The 18,765-nt window shown below is 55.1% G+C and overlaps 1 protein-coding gene across 1 annotated transcript in view; it reads left to right on the forward strand.

Moving 5' to 3' along the window:
- LMNTD2 (lamin tail domain containing 2) overlaps nt 1–18,765 on the forward strand; it is a 71,959-nt gene that overhangs the window by 51,828 nt on the left and 1,366 nt on the right. Inside the window, exons 10-15 of the mRNA XM_075928265.2 lie at nt 466–592; nt 1,885–2,074; nt 5,344–5,463; nt 10,656–10,867; nt 13,383–13,531; nt 15,407–15,558. Of these exons, the coding sequence (XP_075784380.2) occupies nt 466–592; nt 1,885–2,074; nt 5,344–5,463; nt 10,656–10,867; nt 13,383–13,531; nt 15,407–15,558 (950 nt within the window). The remainder of the gene's footprint in view (nt 1–465; nt 593–1,884; nt 2,075–5,343; nt 5,464–10,655; nt 10,868–13,382; nt 13,532–15,406; nt 15,559–18,765) is intronic.

Below are 18,765 nucleotides of genomic sequence, written 5' to 3' on the forward strand. Positions count from 1 at the left end.
TGTAACAACACAGCACTGCATCAGGTACCACACTGCATGGTCAGCGCCTAAAGCCATGTTTCAGCTGCTGCCTGCTGGGGCTGGGAACAAGGTGCCCTGTTAACAAGGAGGACGACTAACCCTTAGGACAACTGACTGGAGACATGGTCAATTCACCATCCCTTGGAGATGTCAGATCACAGCTGAGCATCCTTCTGAAGATACACTCTGCTTCAAGCTACTGTGAGAATCACCGCTTAGAATCCAGTGGTCTAGGTCAAACTAACTGCTCATAATGGTCCCTTCTAGCCTTAGGATCTGTGAGCCCAAGAAAAAGCTAGAGTATGCAATACATTGGATGTATTTTTAAACCAATTCTACTTTTGAGGAGAGCAGGGCAGACTGACTTCCACCAGGGTCACATTAGCTCATGTTAATGCTCCGTAGCCATGCCCTCATTTTGAGTGTGCGTCTTTATTTTAAAAGGCTTTGATCTGAATACGGGCCAGACCCAGAATCTGTGCCCTCTCATTCACACAAGTCTCAATGGGATCTACATGAGCAACACATCTGCAGTGCCCTCAGATATGAGCAAAGACGAAGACTATGAGAGGTGAGTGCCAGGACCTAGCACCACTAAGGAACTTTGGACACAGACACAGGCAGCTGCTGTCATGTAGCTGGGGCTGAAAAGAATCACAGAAGTGTAGGATTGGAAGGGATATCAGTAGGTTAGCTAGTCCGGTCTCCTGCACTTAAGAAAGGAATACATAATAACTAGACCATCACTGACAGGTGTTTGCCTACAGAGGTTGTGGCACTGGAAGTTTTTAAGAGCAGGTTAAACAATTTGATCCAGTGGTTAACCAATCTGACAGGAAATTTTTCCTAATGTCCAAACTAAACCTCCCTTGCTGCAATTTAAGCCCATTGCTTCTTGGTCTATGCTCAGAAGTTAAGAACATTTTTTTGCCCTCTTACTTGTAATACATTTTATGTACAATATTTGAAAAGTTTTTATGCCTCCCCTCAGTATTCTTCAAACTGAAGAACCCCAATTTTTTCAGCCTTCCCTCATAAATCATGTTTTCTAGCATTTTAATATTTTTTGCAGTTCTCCTCTGGGCTTCTTTCAATTTGTCCACATCTTTCCTGAAATGCGATGTCCTGAACTGGACACAGTACTCCAGCTGAAGCCTTATCAATGCAGAATGGAGTGGAAGGATTGCTTCTTGTGTTTTGCTTACAACATTGCTGCTAATGCAAGTTGTACCTCTTTAAACCGGGAGTCTCTGGTCTGGCAACATCCATGATCTGGTATGACCACTGATGTTCTTGGACCAGAGAGCCCCAAAGCCAGGAGCCCAATGGCAGTGGTGTAAGCATCCGGCAGCAACAGCGGGGCCCCGTGTCTAGCAAGCCCGGCCAGGTCCGGCATCCCAGCTAGGCCAGTGACAAGGGGTCAGCAGGCCAGAAGCAGAGTTGGCAGAGGGGAGGCATAGTGGTTGGAGGGCCAGTGGCAGGGACGGGCCAGAGCCCGAGGGTGCTAGACCAGGGAGGTCCAGCCTGAATGTCCCAGAATGATGTTTGCTTGGTTTAAACAGTGTTAGTCTATTGTCTCATATTGAGATTGTGGTCCCACTGAAACCCCCAGATCCCTTACTGCAGTACTCCTCCATTCTGTAGGTGTTCCGCTGATTGTTCTAAGGGCAAGTAACTTGTATTTGCACTTACTGAATTTTATCTTATTCCAGAAGAAGTTTTAACTGAGGCAGTGATAGCTAGAACTTTCTCATCTTGCCTTCTAGCAGGAGGGGAGGAAGAGAAGCTCCTGGCCTACTGCTCCCTTTGGTATATTTGTTTAGCGTCCTAAGTGCTTCCTTCAATTTATCCCCCACCCCCCAGGGCTTCTGAGGACACAGGAGTTCTAAAAATCGCCACCGTGAATCGTAAGTTCATTCGCATCCTCAATACCTCTTTGGATCAAGAGATGGACCTGAGCAGCTTCATCATCCAGCAGTGGATTGGAGGGTACCCGGTGTCCATATACCGCTTCCCCCTAGACACCACGCTGCCTGCCCTGCACCACATCACAGTAAGCAGCAGGCCCTGCCGTGGCACCACACGCTGCCTGCTGAGTGGCTGGAAAGGCCAGAGCTGAGGGAATAAGAAAACTAGAGGCTGTGGGCCCCGTTCTCTGTTACAGTACGACCCCCCGGGGGCACTTCCTGTGCAGGGCTAGCGTAGAAGTGGCACAGTGGCTTGTAGCAGGGTACTCACCGCTGGAGCATCTCCTCATGGCTGCCTGCAGGGATGCGCTCTGCCCGGGCAGACACTCGCTGCCCCTCTCGCTCCCTAGGAGTCGCAGTGCTGCCGCTCCTTTGTGGCTTGACCCTCCAGCCAGCTCATGGTTTTCCCCTGCCAGGGCCCCAAACTCTCACCTTTCGCTGGTTCATTTCACCGGGGTGTATAGAAGCCAGGAAAGTTCCCCACAAGAGTGGGACCATTCCCCCGCTTACACCTACAATCTGCAGCCCACGCCTGCCCCATTTCAACCCTTCCTGTCATTTTCCTGGGCCTTTACCTACTCCTCCCCTCCACCACCTCTGTGGGCAAACCCTTCCCTCAGGGCCAGGATCCCTTGGCTCTGGTTCCAGATCCAGCCCAGAGTTTCCTCCTCCTCTTCCTCTCCTCACTAGGCCCAGAGAGAGACACTAGCAGCCCCTTCTGCTCTCACTTCCCTGCATTATACAAGCCCTGCCTGCTCCTGGCTAAATAGGCTCCAGCTTCACTCTGTGCTTGTCTGTCAAGCCTGTGTCTTCCCCCAGGGGCAGCCTATCAAGTTCATTAGCCCCCTCTGAGCCTCCTTAACCCCTTCAGGGGTGAGCTGGGAGAACACTAGGCCACCAATAACACAGGAAGAGCCACCACTAACACAGAGTTTTATTCAAGTGTCAGTTGCCAGGCACTGCAGCACCTCCCTTCCGGGCTCCCTCAGTATTCCTGAGGTGTGGGGGCTGAGCTCGGACCCAGGGCAGTGAAACTAACTCCCCAACAGGGTTTTGCTCAGCCCTCCCTGCTTTTAAAACAGCACTTAACGCCCTGGCTGTGTCTAGACTGGCATGATTTTCCGCAAATGCTCTTAACAGAAAACTTTTCCATTAAAAGCATTTTCGGAAAAGAGCGTCTAGATTGGCACGGACACTTTTCCGCAAAAGCACTTTTTGCGGAAAAGCGTCCGTGGCCAATCTAGACGAGCTTTTCCGCAAAAAAGCCCCGATCGCCATTTTTGCGATCGGGGCTTTTTTGCGGAAAACAAATCTGAGTTGTCTACACTGGCCCTTTTGCGCAAAAGGACTTTTGCCTGAACGGGAGCAGCATAGTATTTCCGCAAGAAGCACTGATTTCAGACAGTAGGAAGTCAGTGCTTTTGCGGAAATTCAAGTGGCCAGTGTAGACAGCTGGCAAGTTTTTCCAGAAAAGCGGCTGATTTTCTGGAAAAACTGGCCAGTCTAGACACAGCCCCTGTGTCTGGCAGGGCTCTTCCAGTGCGGAAGACCCTGGCCCCCCATGAGTGATGGCACAACAGCCTGGGAACACTCCCAGCCAAATTGTGAGGTGGCTGGAAAGATAGCCATGAGCTCTTGGAACAAGGAGTAAAGCCAGCAGAGTTGCCTACTGGCTAGAGCAGGAATCTTGGCACCAAGACTTCTGGATTCTATTCCCAGCTCCATCAGGGCTGGATTAAGAAAGGGGCTTTAGGGGCTGCAGCCCATGGCCCCAAGCTAAGAAGGGCCCCCGTAGCCTGGGGCTCTGGGCTGCTGCCCATAAAGCCCTTGCGTTCCGGGTGAGCCCTTCCTGGCAAGGTCCGGGAGGAGGAGTGAGGCAACTCCACACACTCCACTCCCCTCACTGGAGCCAAGTTGCCACAAGTGCCCGGAAGCTCTCTCTCTACACTGCTGCTGCCCTCGCCTGGAAGCACTGCCCCTGCAGCTCCCATTGGCTGGGAATCGTGGCCAATGGGAGCTGCGGGAGGCAGTGCCTGCAGGTGAATGTGGGGCAGCACTGTCCACACAGAACCACCTCTCCCTCCCCCACCAAATGATAGCTGCTCCAGGTAAGTGCCCCACAACCCAATCCCCTGCCCCAGCTCTGAACCCCCTCCTATACCCTCTCACCCAGACCCTGCATCCCCACCCCAACCTTCTGCCCTGAGCCTGCTCCTGCACCCCAAAACCTTCATTGCTAGCCCCACCCCAGAGTCTCCCCCCTCCTGCACCTACCTCCTGCCTCAACCTGCAGCCCTCTCCCATACACTGAACCCCTCATTTTTGGTCCAATCCCAGAGCCTGGGGGGGCCCCACAAAATCTAATGGCCCCAGAAGAGTTAATTTGGCCCTGAGCTCCACCATTGCTCACTGTGGCTGTGTCTAGACTGGCAAGATTTTCCGCAAAAGCAGCTGCTTTTGCGGAAAAACTTGCCAGCTGTCTACACTGGCCGCTTGAATTTCCGCAAGAACACTGACTTACTATTGTCTGAAATCAGTGCTTCTTGTGGAAATACTATGCTGCTCCCATTCGGGCAAAAGTCCTTTTGCGCAAAGCTTTTGCGCAAAAGGGCCAGTGTAGACAGCTCAGATTTGTTTTGCGCAATAAAGCCCTGATCGCGAAAATGGCGATTGGGGCTTTTTTGCGCAAAAGCGCGTCTAGATTGGCACGGACGCTTTTCCGCAAAAAGTGCTTTTGCGGAAAAGCATCCATGCCAATCTAGACGCTCTTTTCCACAAATGCTTTTAACGGAAAACTTTTCCGTTAAAAGCATTTGCGGAAAATCATGCCAGTCTAGACATAGCCAGTGTGACTGTCACCTGAAGAAGTGGGTTATGCCCACAAAAGCTCATTATACCATCTATATATTTTCGGTTAGTCTCTAAGGTGCTACAGGATCATTATTGTTTTTTAAGGGTTTTTTGTGTGAGAGATTTTGGATGAGTCATTGTTTAGGGCCTCTCATCCATCTGGGAAAAGGAAACAACTGTACCTATCACACAGGGGTGCTACGTGTCCTCCCCTCCCCGCCACGCTTAATTCTGACCAGCAGCTTGAAAGTATTTGAAAGCCCACCGACGAGAGGGCTTTAGAAATGCAAGGCAGTGCTCTCAAGGAGAGGGAGGTGCTGGCACAAGCCACACGAAGCTGTACAGACACGATTCCCTTCCTCTGAGGCAAGACGTGTTCATGGGGTTGCCAGCTCTGTGGGCAGGGGCTGTCTTGTTGTGTGTGTGTAGCCTTGGGCCACAGCTAGAGCACCTCAGTGCGCCACTAAAACAAATAATCCACAATCATAATCTGCCTGGTTTTTAGGTCTGGGCTACAGGAGCTGACCGTGCCCATAAGCCCCCCAAAGAGGCGACGCTGAGGACCCAGCAGTATTTCAGAGCAGGCCCCGAATGCACCACAGTCCTCAGCAATGCAAAAGGCAAGGTGAGTCACACTTGGGGCAATGCCAGGGGGTATGGGCGGGGCTGAATTATTTTGTACCTATCTGTCCGGCTCCGCAGTAGTGTGTGGCTGGTGACCCCAAGGGGGGCTCACATCATGGGAACTTCACTAGGGGCCCGCAGGGCAGACAGGATGGGGCTATGAGAGGTCATGTCGGCAGGACAACCCCCTCCCCAAATCGGTGTGACCCTGTTAATGACCTGCTTGTGATGTAGGTTAAAACCCAGGCTCTGACTCTGTGTTCAGGATGCATGTTCCACGGCCAGTCGGGGGAGGGGAGGACTCTCCTCTCTCCTTCCCCTAATTCCGGGCTTGTGGGAAGTGCAGTCACCACAGCAGCCAAGGTCAGATTCCAGGGTCTGGGCAAAGCCTGCTGGGAAATGGGACTGGGTTTATAAAGGGCTCTTGTCCGAGCCGGCTCTAGACATAAGCAGACAAAGCGATGGCTTAGGGCCCGGAGCAGCTCAAGGGGGCCCCTATTAACTTGTTTAGTATGTGTTGTTTGTGGGGGTGCCCCCTAGGATTCCTGCTTAGGGCCCTCATGGGCTAGTACCACTGCCGGCTTCTTTGCCCCAGAACAGTGGTTTTTGGCCCACAGCCCACCCCGCTCAACACAGACCTTTCCGTGGACCAACCACCCATGATGACAAAATGGGTGCAGGAGCAGGCTGTGGGTGGGGGTGGGGGAGGGAGGGTGCAGGAGCAGGCACCAGGGTGGGTGGGGGTCTGGGAGGAAGGGTGCAGGAGTGAGGTGGAGAGGGGGTGTTGCTTACCTGGCTCCATGCTTCCTGCCACTCCCAGCCACCGCCCCCTAATGTTCCCATTGGCCGTAATTCCAGCCAATGGGAGCAGCAGCGAAAGCTTCCACGTGAGTGATTTCCTGCAGAGGGAAGGGGCGGTGGCAACACACCGAGCTGCTGCTGCCTCCCCCTGGAAGTCAGACCCAGCCCACAATGCTCGCCCCCTCGCCTCGCAGCGGGAAGCTGGTGCTGATGCTGCAACCTCCCAGGGGGGTCTGGGGCTGGAGCACCAGCGTGGGCTCCCCACTGCAAGGGGGGGATGAGCCCCCAGGCTGTGGCCCACCTGCGAGATGGTCAGGGAGCACTAGGGGTCCACAGCCCACAATGTGAGGATCACTGCCCCAGAACAAAGAGAGATCTGGAGGAAACTTCAGGGGCTTCTCCTAGAAGGGGGGTTGCTTTTGGGAGGCGGGGGGGGGGGCTTGCTCTGTGCTTTGGTGAAACTGGCTTGTTCCACCCATGATCTTTAAACTTCGAGGGCAGGAGGCAGGTCCTGGACCACGCTCATCCCGCAGCAGTGGCTCCTGTCCCACAGGGCAGGGGCTGGTTCCCGTTCTGGGCATGGGGACCTGGCGCGTGGGGTTCTGATGAAAGGGTGGCCCGGCCTAGCCCGAGCGGCTCCCTCTCCACTGCTAACCCAGGGCCTGCCCTCCACACTGGGCCGGGATTAGGGTTGCAGGCCATGGCGGAAGGTGCTGCTGGGCTAGTTAGAGCCCCCTCCGCAGTTTAATATAGTGCACCCAGTGAATCGGGAGGTCCCTTCCCAGTTCTGCCTGGGGGCACCTTTCAGTCCGAGGTGTCTGCGCAGCTGGGACTGGCAGCAAAACCGATTGTAAAAGGCAGACGCTGGGCCCCGCTGGCGACTGGCGGAACTCTTGGGGCTGGAGGACAGTGTGGCTGTTTCAGAGGGAGCTTCGTCTGCCTGCCATGGGGTTAACTCTATGCCCTTGCTGCATTGCCCTAGCCCCATCGCTTGGTGCTTCTGCGGAAGTGAGGGGAAGGAGTGCTCCGTAGGGCTGCCTCAGTGACTCTCCCCCATCTGTCGGGCTCATTCACAGTCCTATGGAATCAGTAATTATGGACAAAGGCCTCTGCAGTCTTGTACAGCAGCTTATTAGCCATTTCCCCTTGTATCCAATTAGTCACATAGGGTATTTTGCATGCAGTAAAGCTACACATTAAAATCCCCAAACACATGTGTAATTTACAGCTAATAAGAACTGTGATTATTCTGTACATTAAACAAATACCAATTACTCCAGAGCGGGCGATGGAGCGTTCTCATTAGTGTCAGAGATTATAGTAAGTTGGTGTCACTGCAATTGTTGATGTAGAGACTCATTTACTGGTGAACAGCCCGTTTTTCTAAGAACTCTAAAATCCACATGTTGACTCAGATTGTCTCTAAAATTGCTGGGCAGCATGCAGGATCTGAAGGCGATCTGGTCAGAAAAATGGCAGCAGACTCATTTTCGGTGGGAAAATACTGTTCTGGCAAAGTTAACACAATTTGGGTCAGAAAAATCCTGGGACAAAAGCTCCAACAATGTTGAAATGTCCCATTCTGAGATTTTCCAATCACACCATTCTGTTTTTTCATTTTGAAAAGACTTTACTTTTCAAATAGTTTTGGCTTTGTATTATATTGTAATAGAACATATTAAAAAATCGATTGGAACATCATTTCTATAAAGCCAAACTTTTCTTTCTTTCTTTCTTTCTTTCTTTCTTTCTTTCTTTCTTTCTTTCTTTCTTTCTTTCTTGGAGAATTTTGCAATATTTATATTTTGTTCCTCAGTGGAGCAAAGACAAATCTCAAAATCTTTTGCTAAATGGAGTCCTGTCTTCTGTGCCGTTCTAGTCAGTGGTCCAAATTTGAGAGAGTTTGAGTTAAAGGTTCCTGAGATACAGCCTCTCCTCCTCCCCCCACCAAAAAATCACTTGACAACAACACTTTCCAGTTCTTAATGTTTTGTGCACATTTGGGGCTCAGACTAATGGTCTGATATATTCGTACTTCCTGGTTTGCAAAGGTTTATGTGTAGGTGGACACAGCATTCTGGAAGGGGATTAGGCAGCATGTTCATAAAGTTTTTGAGCAGTTAGTAAAGCTCTGTGGTGCAGTAGTACCTCAGAAAAGGCATGTGTCTCAGCTAACACTGAGCCAGGCAGTCGCTGTCCTTAGGTTGTGTTCTCATTCCCAACGGGGCAGATATGTTGACCAAAGCTCGCCTGCAGTTTGGACTCCTGCAGAGCATAAAAGGAGCCCTCCAAGGCGCACCACTGCAGCTGGGCGGGGGAAACAGGGACGAAGCAGGCAGCCCAGTGCTAGGTCCGGTAGGTGGAAACATGATCCTCCCACACAGCGAGGAGGGACGGCATGGCTCCTGCTCAGTGAAGCTCGGCGGTGCTCAGCCACCATTCCCCATTTCCTCCCTCGGATGGCTTCCCCCACATACTCTCCCCACCCCCTTTGTAGTATGGGAGAGGGAAAGCCAAAAGAACTAGGTTCTATCCCTCCCTTTCCCTGCCCATCAGTACAGAGAGGTCGAGAGTTGGTTCACACCTTTGCAGAGCCTTAGCCGACAGGTGCAGTGTAAACATTGCATGGTGCTTCTGGGGAGCTTCCAGCCAGAGTTCAAGGTACAGCCTTTAATCTGTAGCCATGGAGGCTACGGCCAGGCTGCAGGCTGCTTTCGGAAGAAGCTTTTCTGGAAGAGATCTTCCAAAAAAACTTCTTCCGAAAGAGAGCGTCTACATAGCAAAAGCGCATCAAAAAAGTGATCTGAATAGATGCTCCCTCACCTGTAAGCTGTAATTGGTATGGACGGAGTGGCCACCAGGGCACCTGTGCTTTTTCCTCTTCCCTCTTCTTTTGAAAAAACTCCCTCTTCCCCGTCGGCACACACGTTTTTCCAAAAGAGTTCTTTCGGAAAAAGGCTTCTTCCTCGTAGAAAAAGGTTTACCAGAGTTGGAAATCCCTTTGTTCTTTCGAAAGAACACGATTGCAGTGTGGACGTGATGTTTTTTCAGGAAAACGGCCGTTTTCCCAAAAAATCTCCACAGTGTAGACATATTCTGAAGTGGTTTGGATCCTGGTGAATGGAGAATCCTGTGCTGTAGCTGCGGCCCATGAGGCCTGGGAGCTGCAGCTCTTGAAATAGAGAGAGTCACTAGCAGAGTGTCCCCCTGGGGGCTCCTCTAAAATTGACTCCCCTGCTTGGTATTCCACAGCTGAGCTTGTGAGGGCGGAATGGGATTAGTGGCCAGGCTGGGTGCCTGTGTTGGTGTGTTTGTGTAGCGGAGCCTGTTAATTGGAGGACTGTGCAAGTGAACGTGGCTGTGGGGTTGAGATACCTGGAGCCACGGCCAGGTGCCCAATGAACGGAGCTAGATGCAGGTGAGCTAGAAGAGTAAAGGGTCCAGGGGAGGCCGGTGGTGAAGAAGACTGAGAATATAGGGAGGAGCCTTCTCAGTGCACGTCTCTGGCCAGTCACAGTGAGTTTTCAGAAGACATGTACTCAGCAAGGTGTCAGCTGCCATTGGGGGTGCACACAGGCCCCTGATGCGTGACCGCAGCCAGTAATAAAGCTGACGCTAGCTGGCATGTCTCCACTTGGCTCCCCTGGGCTGCGGGAGGGAGCACTGCACCAGAGTGTGTAAGTAACCTTTCCATGAGCAAGAGGCTTTGATCTGCAATTTCCCAGCTCCCATCTCTCTGGCGAGGGTTTCCCTACTACCTCTGTGCTGTGCTGGGCACACTGCCCAGCTGCCAGTACAGTCACCTTCTCAAGAAAGCTACCACCTTGTGTCCAAGCACAGGAAGCACAGAGCTCTGAGCTGAGATAGATGTTCTGAGCTTGGCAACAGCCTCCTTGCGCTCACGTCGCCTTGTGGCCTTGTGGCCGCCTGCTGGCACGGAGCCTCTCCGTGTGGGTTGTAGACAGTAGCCCTCTGATTCCAGGTGGTGGAAGATGGACACTAAAGTCAGCAGGTGGTAGTGAGGGCTTTCCTCAATGCATCCCAACCCCCTGCATTCCTGGGGGCGTCTCCCACCCACATGCTTTTCCCATCACAGCAAACCAGCAGCTGCTTCCCTGTGGATCACCACGTGGTCCTTCCATGGCCGGCAGCTGCTCCTTCCCTACAGAGCCAAGCCCAGCTTCAGACGTTGTATTTTCTTCCCTTCCCAGACGGCCGTCAGGTTAGCGCTCCCACCGGTTGGCGTTTCAGTGAGAGGCAGCGGCGGGGGCCACGACGTGCACCACGTAGGCATGAATCCAGCCGGGGGAGCCGCCGGAACGCGGGGAGGGAAGAACAAAGGGAGAGAGGGGCCTGGGAAATAATCCTCTCTTGCCTTCCCTCCCGTCCAAGATTCTCTCCTGGCACACGGCCCCCCACAGACGCACGGCTGCCGCGGACGCCTATGTGGATAATACGGACCTGTCGGTGGACAAATTTCCACTCCCCGAGGAAGGGGAGGAAGCAGAAGAACCTCTGCCCCAGAGGGACCCGCAATGGGTGCCGGCGGCACCAGGCAGAGGGAGCACACGCAGGCCACCGGCTGCGCTCCAGCAGCAGGCAAGGTAAAAACCCCGACGGGAGTGAAGCGCCCAGCAAATCTCCTCTCCCAGCCCTGGCTCCATGCCCCCAAGCCCAGTCACATGAAGGCTCCTTTCCCCATCCCGGCAGGGGCCTCACTGCTACGCCAGCCCTGCTCCCACGCCCCAGTGGAGAGGGCAGGTTGGAGGTAGGCCAGGCTGGGCATGCGGAAGAGCCGGGGAGTGGCTGGAACGGGTGATGCTGGGGCTAGTCTCCTGTTCCAAACAGCCGCACAGGGTCACGGGAGGCCGGGCCTGCGCTGGAGCTGCTCTAGCGAACTGCCAGGGCTGGGGTGCTGTCACCTGGCCCCTGGACATGGAAAGAAGAAAAGGTGCCTTAAAGCTGCCTGTGCCAAGCTCTTCCCTTCCTGCCTCAAGTGCAGGGGCAGAAGAGTAGAAAAGCAGGGCCCAGGGTGCAATGCCTGATCCTCTACAGCGGCGGTTCTCAAACTTCCCTGTGCCCCCCTTTTGACAAAAGGAGAGACCTGCCTAAGGGGCCAAAGCCCAAGTCCCGCCTCACTGGGCAGGGGGCCAAAGCTGAAGCTCAAGGGCTTCAGACAATGTCCCCTCTAATTCTTTCCATCCATGTGCAGAATAAACATTGTTATGTGCACCGGGGCATGTGCAGATGTGCACCACCAACAGAAACACATGCTGCCGGCTGTGGGTGCTGTGCACATCAGCCGGGCGGCACCTGAATCTCTCCTAAGTCACCACCTGAGTGCTCAGTGTGCTGGGGTCTAGGGCTGAACCCTGATCCACACTGCCCAGGGCCAAAGCCAAGGCCGCATGCCTGGGTCTTGCCACCCACTTTGGAGTCCTGACCCACAGCCTGAAAACTGCTGCTGTAGAGGTTTTTCTGGCTCAACTAACTTCTAGTCCAGGGGTGGGAACCTTTTTTGGGTCGGGGGCCACTGACCCACAGAAAAAATCAGTCAAGGTCACACACAAGTGAGAAGCAAAAAAATCCAAAACAAGCCCTCACTGACATGACCCCTCACTGAGACGGCGAGAGACTCCCCACAGTCCCAAAGCAGTCCAGAGCCTAGGGGGGCCCAGGCTAGTAGATTGTGTGAGCTCCAGCCCTGCAGAGAGGTGGCAAAGGGGGGAGCCTGGAGCCTCAGGCGCTAATGCTGGGGAGAGCCTTGAGCCTCAGGCGCTAATGCCGGGGGGAGCCTGGAGGCTCAGGCACTAATGCTGGGGGGAGCCTGGAGCCTCAGGGGCTAATGACGGGGGGAGCCTGGAGCCTCAGGCGCTAATGCTGGGGGGAGCCTGGAGCCTCAGGGGCTAATGACGGGGGGAGCCTGGAGCCTCAGGCGCTAATGCCGGGGGGAGCCTGGAGCCTCAGGCGCTAATGCTGGGGGGAGCCTGGAGCCTCAGGGGCCAATGACGGGGAGCCTGGAGCCTCAGGCGCTAATGCCGGGGGGAGCCTGGAGCCTCAGGGGCCAATGCTGGGGGGAGCCTGGAGCCTCAGGCGCTAATGCCGGGGGGAGCCTGGAGCCTCAGGCGCTAATGCTGGGGGGAGCCTGGAGCCTCAGGGGCTAATGACGGGGGGAGCCTGGAGCCTCAGGCGCTAATGCCGGGGGGAGCCTGGAGCCTCAGGCGCTAATGCTGGGGGGAGCCTGGAGCCTCAGGGGCCAATGACGGGGAGCCTGGAGCCTCAGGCGCTAATGCCGGGGGGAGCCTGGAGCCTCAGGGGCCAATGCTGGGGGGAGCCTGGAGCCTCAGGCGCTAATGCCGGGGGGAGCCTGGAGCCTCAGGCGCTAATGCTGCGGAGAGCCTGGAGCCTCAGGCGCTAATGCCGGGGGAAGCCTGGAGCCTCAGGCGCATTTAATGCTGGGGAGAGCCTGGAGCCTCAGGGGCCAATGCTGGGGAGAGCCTGGAGCCTCAGGGGCTAATGCCGGGGAGAGCCTGGAGCCTCAGGGGCCAATTCTGGGGGGAGCCTTGGGGGCCGGACCCAGGCAAGCCAGAGGCTGCACCTGGCCCCCAGGCCTGAGGTTCCCCACTCCTGCTCTAGTCATTAGCCACAGATTTAGCTGCTGCACAGGGAGTCGGGGCAGGGAGTACGATGCAGCAGCCACAGGTGGGGTAAAGAAGTTGGAAATCAGAGTAGAGGCAGAGGCCAAGCCAAGCGTGGCCAACGGGCAGCGGGGGAGCCACAGGAGTGCGGCGCCCCCAAATGGCCAGGCTGTAACAGTGATAATATTTGTCCTGGCCGGGGTGCGGGGGTGGGGAGGGACTCATGCTTCAGGGGGTGGCTGGGTGCTGCTTGGGGTCAGGTAGGAACGCTCTCTCCCATGGTCAGGGCTGCGCACTATGGGCTTTTCCCAGGCGAGAGGCAGGACCCCAAAGCACACGGACTATCGAACTGAGCTGATACTGAACGCTGCGGGAAGGATGGTGGGTTCCCCGCACGAGTCTCCAGTAGCCCCTGAACTGACTGAGATGGGTGACGCCAGCTTACGTGCTGAGTCGGGAGCGAGTCCTGTTTCTCCCACAGGGACAAGCAGCGCCGTCGGGTTCGCGCTTTCAACAGCAAGCGCCTGGGAGACCCTGCAGAGGGCGACAGGAGGAAAATCCACCAGGCATCCAGTGAGACCGTTTACAAGACTGTCGTCTTCTCAGCCCATAACTTGCCTCCCATCGCAGGTGTGTTGAGCTGCCTGTGCTACCCAATAGTTCGGTGCTAACGCAGGGCAGCCACGCCAGTGCGAGTCACCCTGGGGCCAGAGGGCCTGGGCTCAGCTGATTTTGAACAAAACAACTTCAAGCTGGTGGATCCATGCGCTGACCCAGGTAGCCAAGAAAATGCTCCCCAGTCTCCAGAGCCGTCCGCAAAGGGCCTGTTCGCTGCTTTCAGCCTGTTTCCTCTGCCCAGAAGGCCAGGCCTTTGCCTAGATCTGGAATCAGGCATGACTGGTGGAGGGGGGGCACCGGCCATGTGACCCCCCCCCCCTTCCCAGGGAAGGGCTGGGACAACCCCCCTCTGCTCCAGCCACTGCCCCTGCTCCGCTCCCTCCCTGCCCTGCTGGCCAGCCCCATGCCACCCCTCCTCATGGTGCTAGGGGCGGGGCATGTGCCTCTCATGCCCTCCCACGTGTGGCCCCTGCCTGAATGTACTATCATCCCTCACCTCCCGCAGGTCCCAGCCAGAGGACCTGCCACAGACTGACAACTGTAAGATTCTCTGTAGCATAAGCAGCGAGCGCCTGCGTGGGGTAAAGCGCCAGGGTGCCGCTCACGTCCCCAGAACTCCGCAAGCTCCCAGCGGCTGGCTCTCCCTGCCAAAGCGAATGTGCTGTGTCTTACAACTCCGAGCACGCTCCACCCACCCGCCAGCACAACCCTCCTGCACCCTCCCACGGCTCCCCAGCCCTCTGCCCCCTGCACCTCCCGACACCCCCTCAGTTCCCCTGCCATGGCATGGAGGTCATCCCTGGTGCATCCCCAACTGGCGGTGCAAGGCCCGGCCTTGTTTCCCTTCACGTGGGTTATAAAGGAGTCCAGACAGACCTAGTACATCAAAGCACACCTGTCTGCAGAAATGTTGGTGGTGCCACACTCCTCCCCCACACGAGGTCCCTCCCTCCACCTGCCTAAGGCTCTGGGAGGGAATGTGAGCGTGGGAGGAGTCTGGGGTGCAGGCTTTTGGATGGATTCTGGGTGCTGGCTTTGCACTGGGGCAGGGAGTACTGAAAGGGGTGGAGGGTGCAGGCTCTGGGAGGGATTTGGGTTGGGCTGGAGGGAGTGCAGGGGAGAAGGAGTGGGGGAGGGAGTTTGCAGGGGAGGAGGGGATGCAGGCTTTGGGAGCTGGTTCAGGGATGTAGCACTTTCCTGGAGCACCCCCTTCTGGCGGTGTCTCTGAGGCTGGGGGTCTTCCCGCTTCCCAGTGGCCACAGGGGTGTTCAGGGTGAGGCCAGCACATGAAGGCTCCTTCACCTCCAGGGGCCTTTGTGCTGGCAGCCACACAAAGCAAGCGGCTGGAAGTCACTCTAGCCCAATGCGCTGCTGGTGGTGGCAGTGGGGGCCCTGGGGCCATTTTAAATCCCCCAGGGTGGCAGATAGGCAGGCCAAGGGGACACACTGGGGAGAGCACATAGGAGGGTAAACAGGGCTGGGGAACCTTTGACTTTCTGCCCTCAACGAGTCTAATGCTGGCCTTGCTTGATGGACTCCCTGAAATCCACTGGCGGCCTCCAAGGGGGCCCCGGTTGAGAACCACTGATGTAGGGCCCTCATTTTGCACCAATGTTTCCAAACCTATGTATGGGTTTGGGCGGGGATAATGGTTGCACTGCCAGGGGACCTGGCTCATCCCACCCAGGAAAGGCGGAACCCCCTGGCTGACACTTACTGCTTCTGCTTCCTGGCTGTGCACTCAGTGCCTAGTGGCCTTGGCTTTGATGGAGGCTTTTGGCATTTCCTAAATGCAAATTAGGAAACTTCCCCAAGTCTCCTCAGGATTCAAATGATTCAAACTTCTCCTCGCCTCTCCCTCTGAAATCACTGGGGTTCTCTCTTCAGGAGCAGTCAAGGAGAGAGACTCCTCTTTTTCACTCAGCGAAGAAGAAGAGGAGGAGGAAGAGGAGGAGGAGGAGGAGGAGCAGGAGCCAGAGAAGGAGGAGGATTTTGCTCCTTGTGGAAAGCAGCCCACAACTGCAGAGCCGAAACCCAGAGTAAGTAATTCCCGGGCAGTGCTGGACACAGTAGGGTGACCATATAACCTGTTTTGACTGGGACAGTCCATTTTTAAAGCCCTGTCTCAGCCGTCCCAAATTTTATGGCAAAAATGGGCATTTGTCCTGGTTACTCTTGCAAATTTGATCAACTGGCAAGAGAAAATGGAACAAATGCCCAATTTTTGTCCAAAAAAAGAGGTGCAGAGGAATGTGCCCAGGGTGAGCGGTAATGCCAGCCCCACAGAGGGCATGCAGGGGCTACGTCTAGACTACATGGCTCTGTCGACGGAGCCACGTAAAATAGTTTATTCGGCATAGTCAAAGGAGCGGGGATTTAAATAATCCCCGCTTCATTAAAATAAATATGGCCGCCACGCTGTGCCGACGATCAGCTGATCCGGCACAGCGCTGCAGTCTAGACACGGCGCAGTTAACAAAGGAAGCCTTTGTCAACCGCTCCGGTAAACCTCGTTTCACGAGGCATACCGGAGCAGTTGACAAAGGCTTCCCTTGTCGACTGCGGCACATCCAGACTGCCCCGCTGTGCCACCAAACAGCTGATCAGCACAGCACGGCAGCCATTTTGATGTAAATGAAGTGGCGATTATTTAAATCACCGCTTCATTTTCCTATGTCTAGTAAACTCATCTACATGGCTCTGTCAACGGAGCCATGTAGTCTAGACATACCCTAAATGTTAACGTGGCAGCAACTGGCAAACCCTTAAAGGCAGCAGCTCCTGTCCATTCCTGTCCAGTTACAAGGCCGAAGGGGTCGGTGTGTGGTTACTAGCTTCCTAAACTGGTCACATTGGCCTGCAAGAGGGGGACTGTGAGATTCAGTGAAACACACACAGAGAAATCTGCAATGAATCCCATTTCCAGTTAGAGCCCAGTGACTCCCTTCTCGTGCATCCCATCACACAGCATTTCTTAGGAGATAAGACAAGGCCCTGATTTATTGATTTATTTATCGGCACTTGTAAAGGTGTAAGGTGTATGACCCTCGCTGAAACCAGTGTCAGCTTCTGACCCTGCAGACCTGCCAGGGGAGTTCAGCCCTGATGTGTCACAGCCTGTTCATGGTGCGAGCTCTGAAATTGGGGACTGCTAATTTTACAGAGCTTCTCTGCTGCTTTGATGGAGCATCCACTAGCACTAGAGATGAGACCACCAATCTTCCTTTGTGTCAGGCTGTTTCTGTTCTTCACCGCCTTTCCTGCTGTTCCATTCTCGCTGGCGTTGTGCTGCGCCACATGCCTCCTTAAGCGTTAAACTCCACGTACGCTTGCACATCAGATTCAGGCAGCCAGGCTGCTGGGGATGGAGGTATTGCAGGCTGAGTGCAGAGGTCAGACCCAGGGCTGGCTTTAGGAAGTGCGGGGCCCAATTCAAACAAACAAACTAACAAACAAACAAAAACCCCACACCACACACCGCACACAAAAGTTTCAACAGGGGACCCAGAAAATATCCCCAGCTACCTCCCCCGCAAAGTCCTGGAGATAGCTAACACTCCCCCATCCCACAGCAGCACAGGGAAACCCTATGCTCAGCTTACACCTCCGGGCAGGGGGGGCAGGTTTGTATAACTTTTGGTGGTGCCCCATTAGCCACACACCCTGATCCCTGTTAATCATGCCCCTGACCCCCATTAACCAAGTATGGCCATTCTTGCGCAAGAACCCACAGAGCATCCACGCTGCCCGCCTGCTCTTGTGCAAGAGCATTTACAGTACGGCGTGGTAAGAAAGGGCATTTTGCACAAGAGCTATGCTCTTTTCTAACAGGTGTAAGCCCTCCTGTGCAATAGGGCCGTGTGGATGCTCGGCAGGGATTTCTTTGTGCAAGAAACCCCTGTGGCTAAAATGGCCATCGGAGCTTTCTTGCGCAAGAGAGCACCCACACTGCCATGGATACTCTTGTGCAAAAGCACACCTCGCACATGGCAGTGTGGATGTGTTCTTGTGCAAGACTTCTTGCACAAGAACCCTTGCGCAAGATGTTCTTGCACAAGAAGCCACCAGTGTAGACATAGCCTAAGAGTTTCCTCCCATGAGCAGAATGAATTGTGTTGTGCACCAGTACTGAGTTCCTGTGGCTTGTTTGGATGTGCCACTGTGGCACCCAAGTTATTTATAAATATTTTATAAACCTTTACCTTTTCCCTCTGCTGTCATGTCTCCTCCCCTTGCTCCATCAGCTCCCCTGGTGCCTGATGCCCCCCAACTCCAAACCCTCGTCTGCTGTCCTGACTCCTGCCCTTCTCACTGCCCTCAGCTCTCCTTTGACCTGCCCCCTCCACCAGCCCTTCTCTCCTCCCTGTGCCCACTCCCCCAATAGCCCCACTCTGATCATGTGAGCTACCCCTCCTTATCCCCTCTCCTAACACCTCCCTCTACACACCTACCCTGACTCTCTCCTCTGCTGCTGGTCCCTCCCCTGCAGGTTTCTGCCCTTCTGCTTCACCCCCAAAAACTCCTTGCACCTGCACCTTCCCTTAGCCCTGCACCCTCCTGGTGCCTCCCCCTTCCCTCACTGTCCCTGCCCCCTTTGCCCTTTTTCCCTAATGCCCACCCCCTCACCACTCTCTGCCCCCATTCCCCTCCTGCCCCTCTGTGCCCTCACACGACTTGCTCCATCCCCACCTTTCTCATGCCCACCCCTCCTTTCAAGCCTTCTCCCAGCACCTGCCCCTCACCCCTCTAGCCCCCAATGCCCTTATCCTCTCCTCTTGCAGCATCACCCTGTCCCCCTCCCACTGACATCTCCCCTCCTGCCCTTTTCCTCATTGTCTGCACTTGGCTCCCTGGCATTTGTCTCTCCTCCACCCTGGCTCTTGGTGCCTTCCCCTTTCTTCCCCCTCCCCCTCCGCACAAGCCCCTTCCTCTCCGACCCCCTCCCTCGTTTTCTCCCCCCCACACAAGCCCCTTTCTTCCCCTCCCCCATTTTCCTCTTCCCCCTCCGCACAAGCCCCTCCTCCTCCCCTTACCTTACCTTCTGCCTTGTGAGGCCAGAGTCTGCGCTCGGGCCCCAGAAGTCCCTGGACAACAAACCTGGAGCTAGGCCGTGCGGCACAATGCGGCACCGAGCATTTTTAAAGTCCCGGGCTGTGATGTCATGTCACGCCCGGGCATATCCCCACTCACCTGAGAACGCTGTGCATGGCAGCAGCATCTGGCAGCGCACACCGGCGAGGGGGAGC

The sequence above is a fragment of the Pelodiscus sinensis genome, chromosome 5 (genome assembly GCF_052426305.1).
Source record: "Pelodiscus sinensis isolate ZL-2025 chromosome 5, ASM5242630v1, whole genome shotgun sequence".
NCBI lineage: Eukaryota > Metazoa > Chordata > Testudines > Trionychidae > Pelodiscus > Pelodiscus sinensis.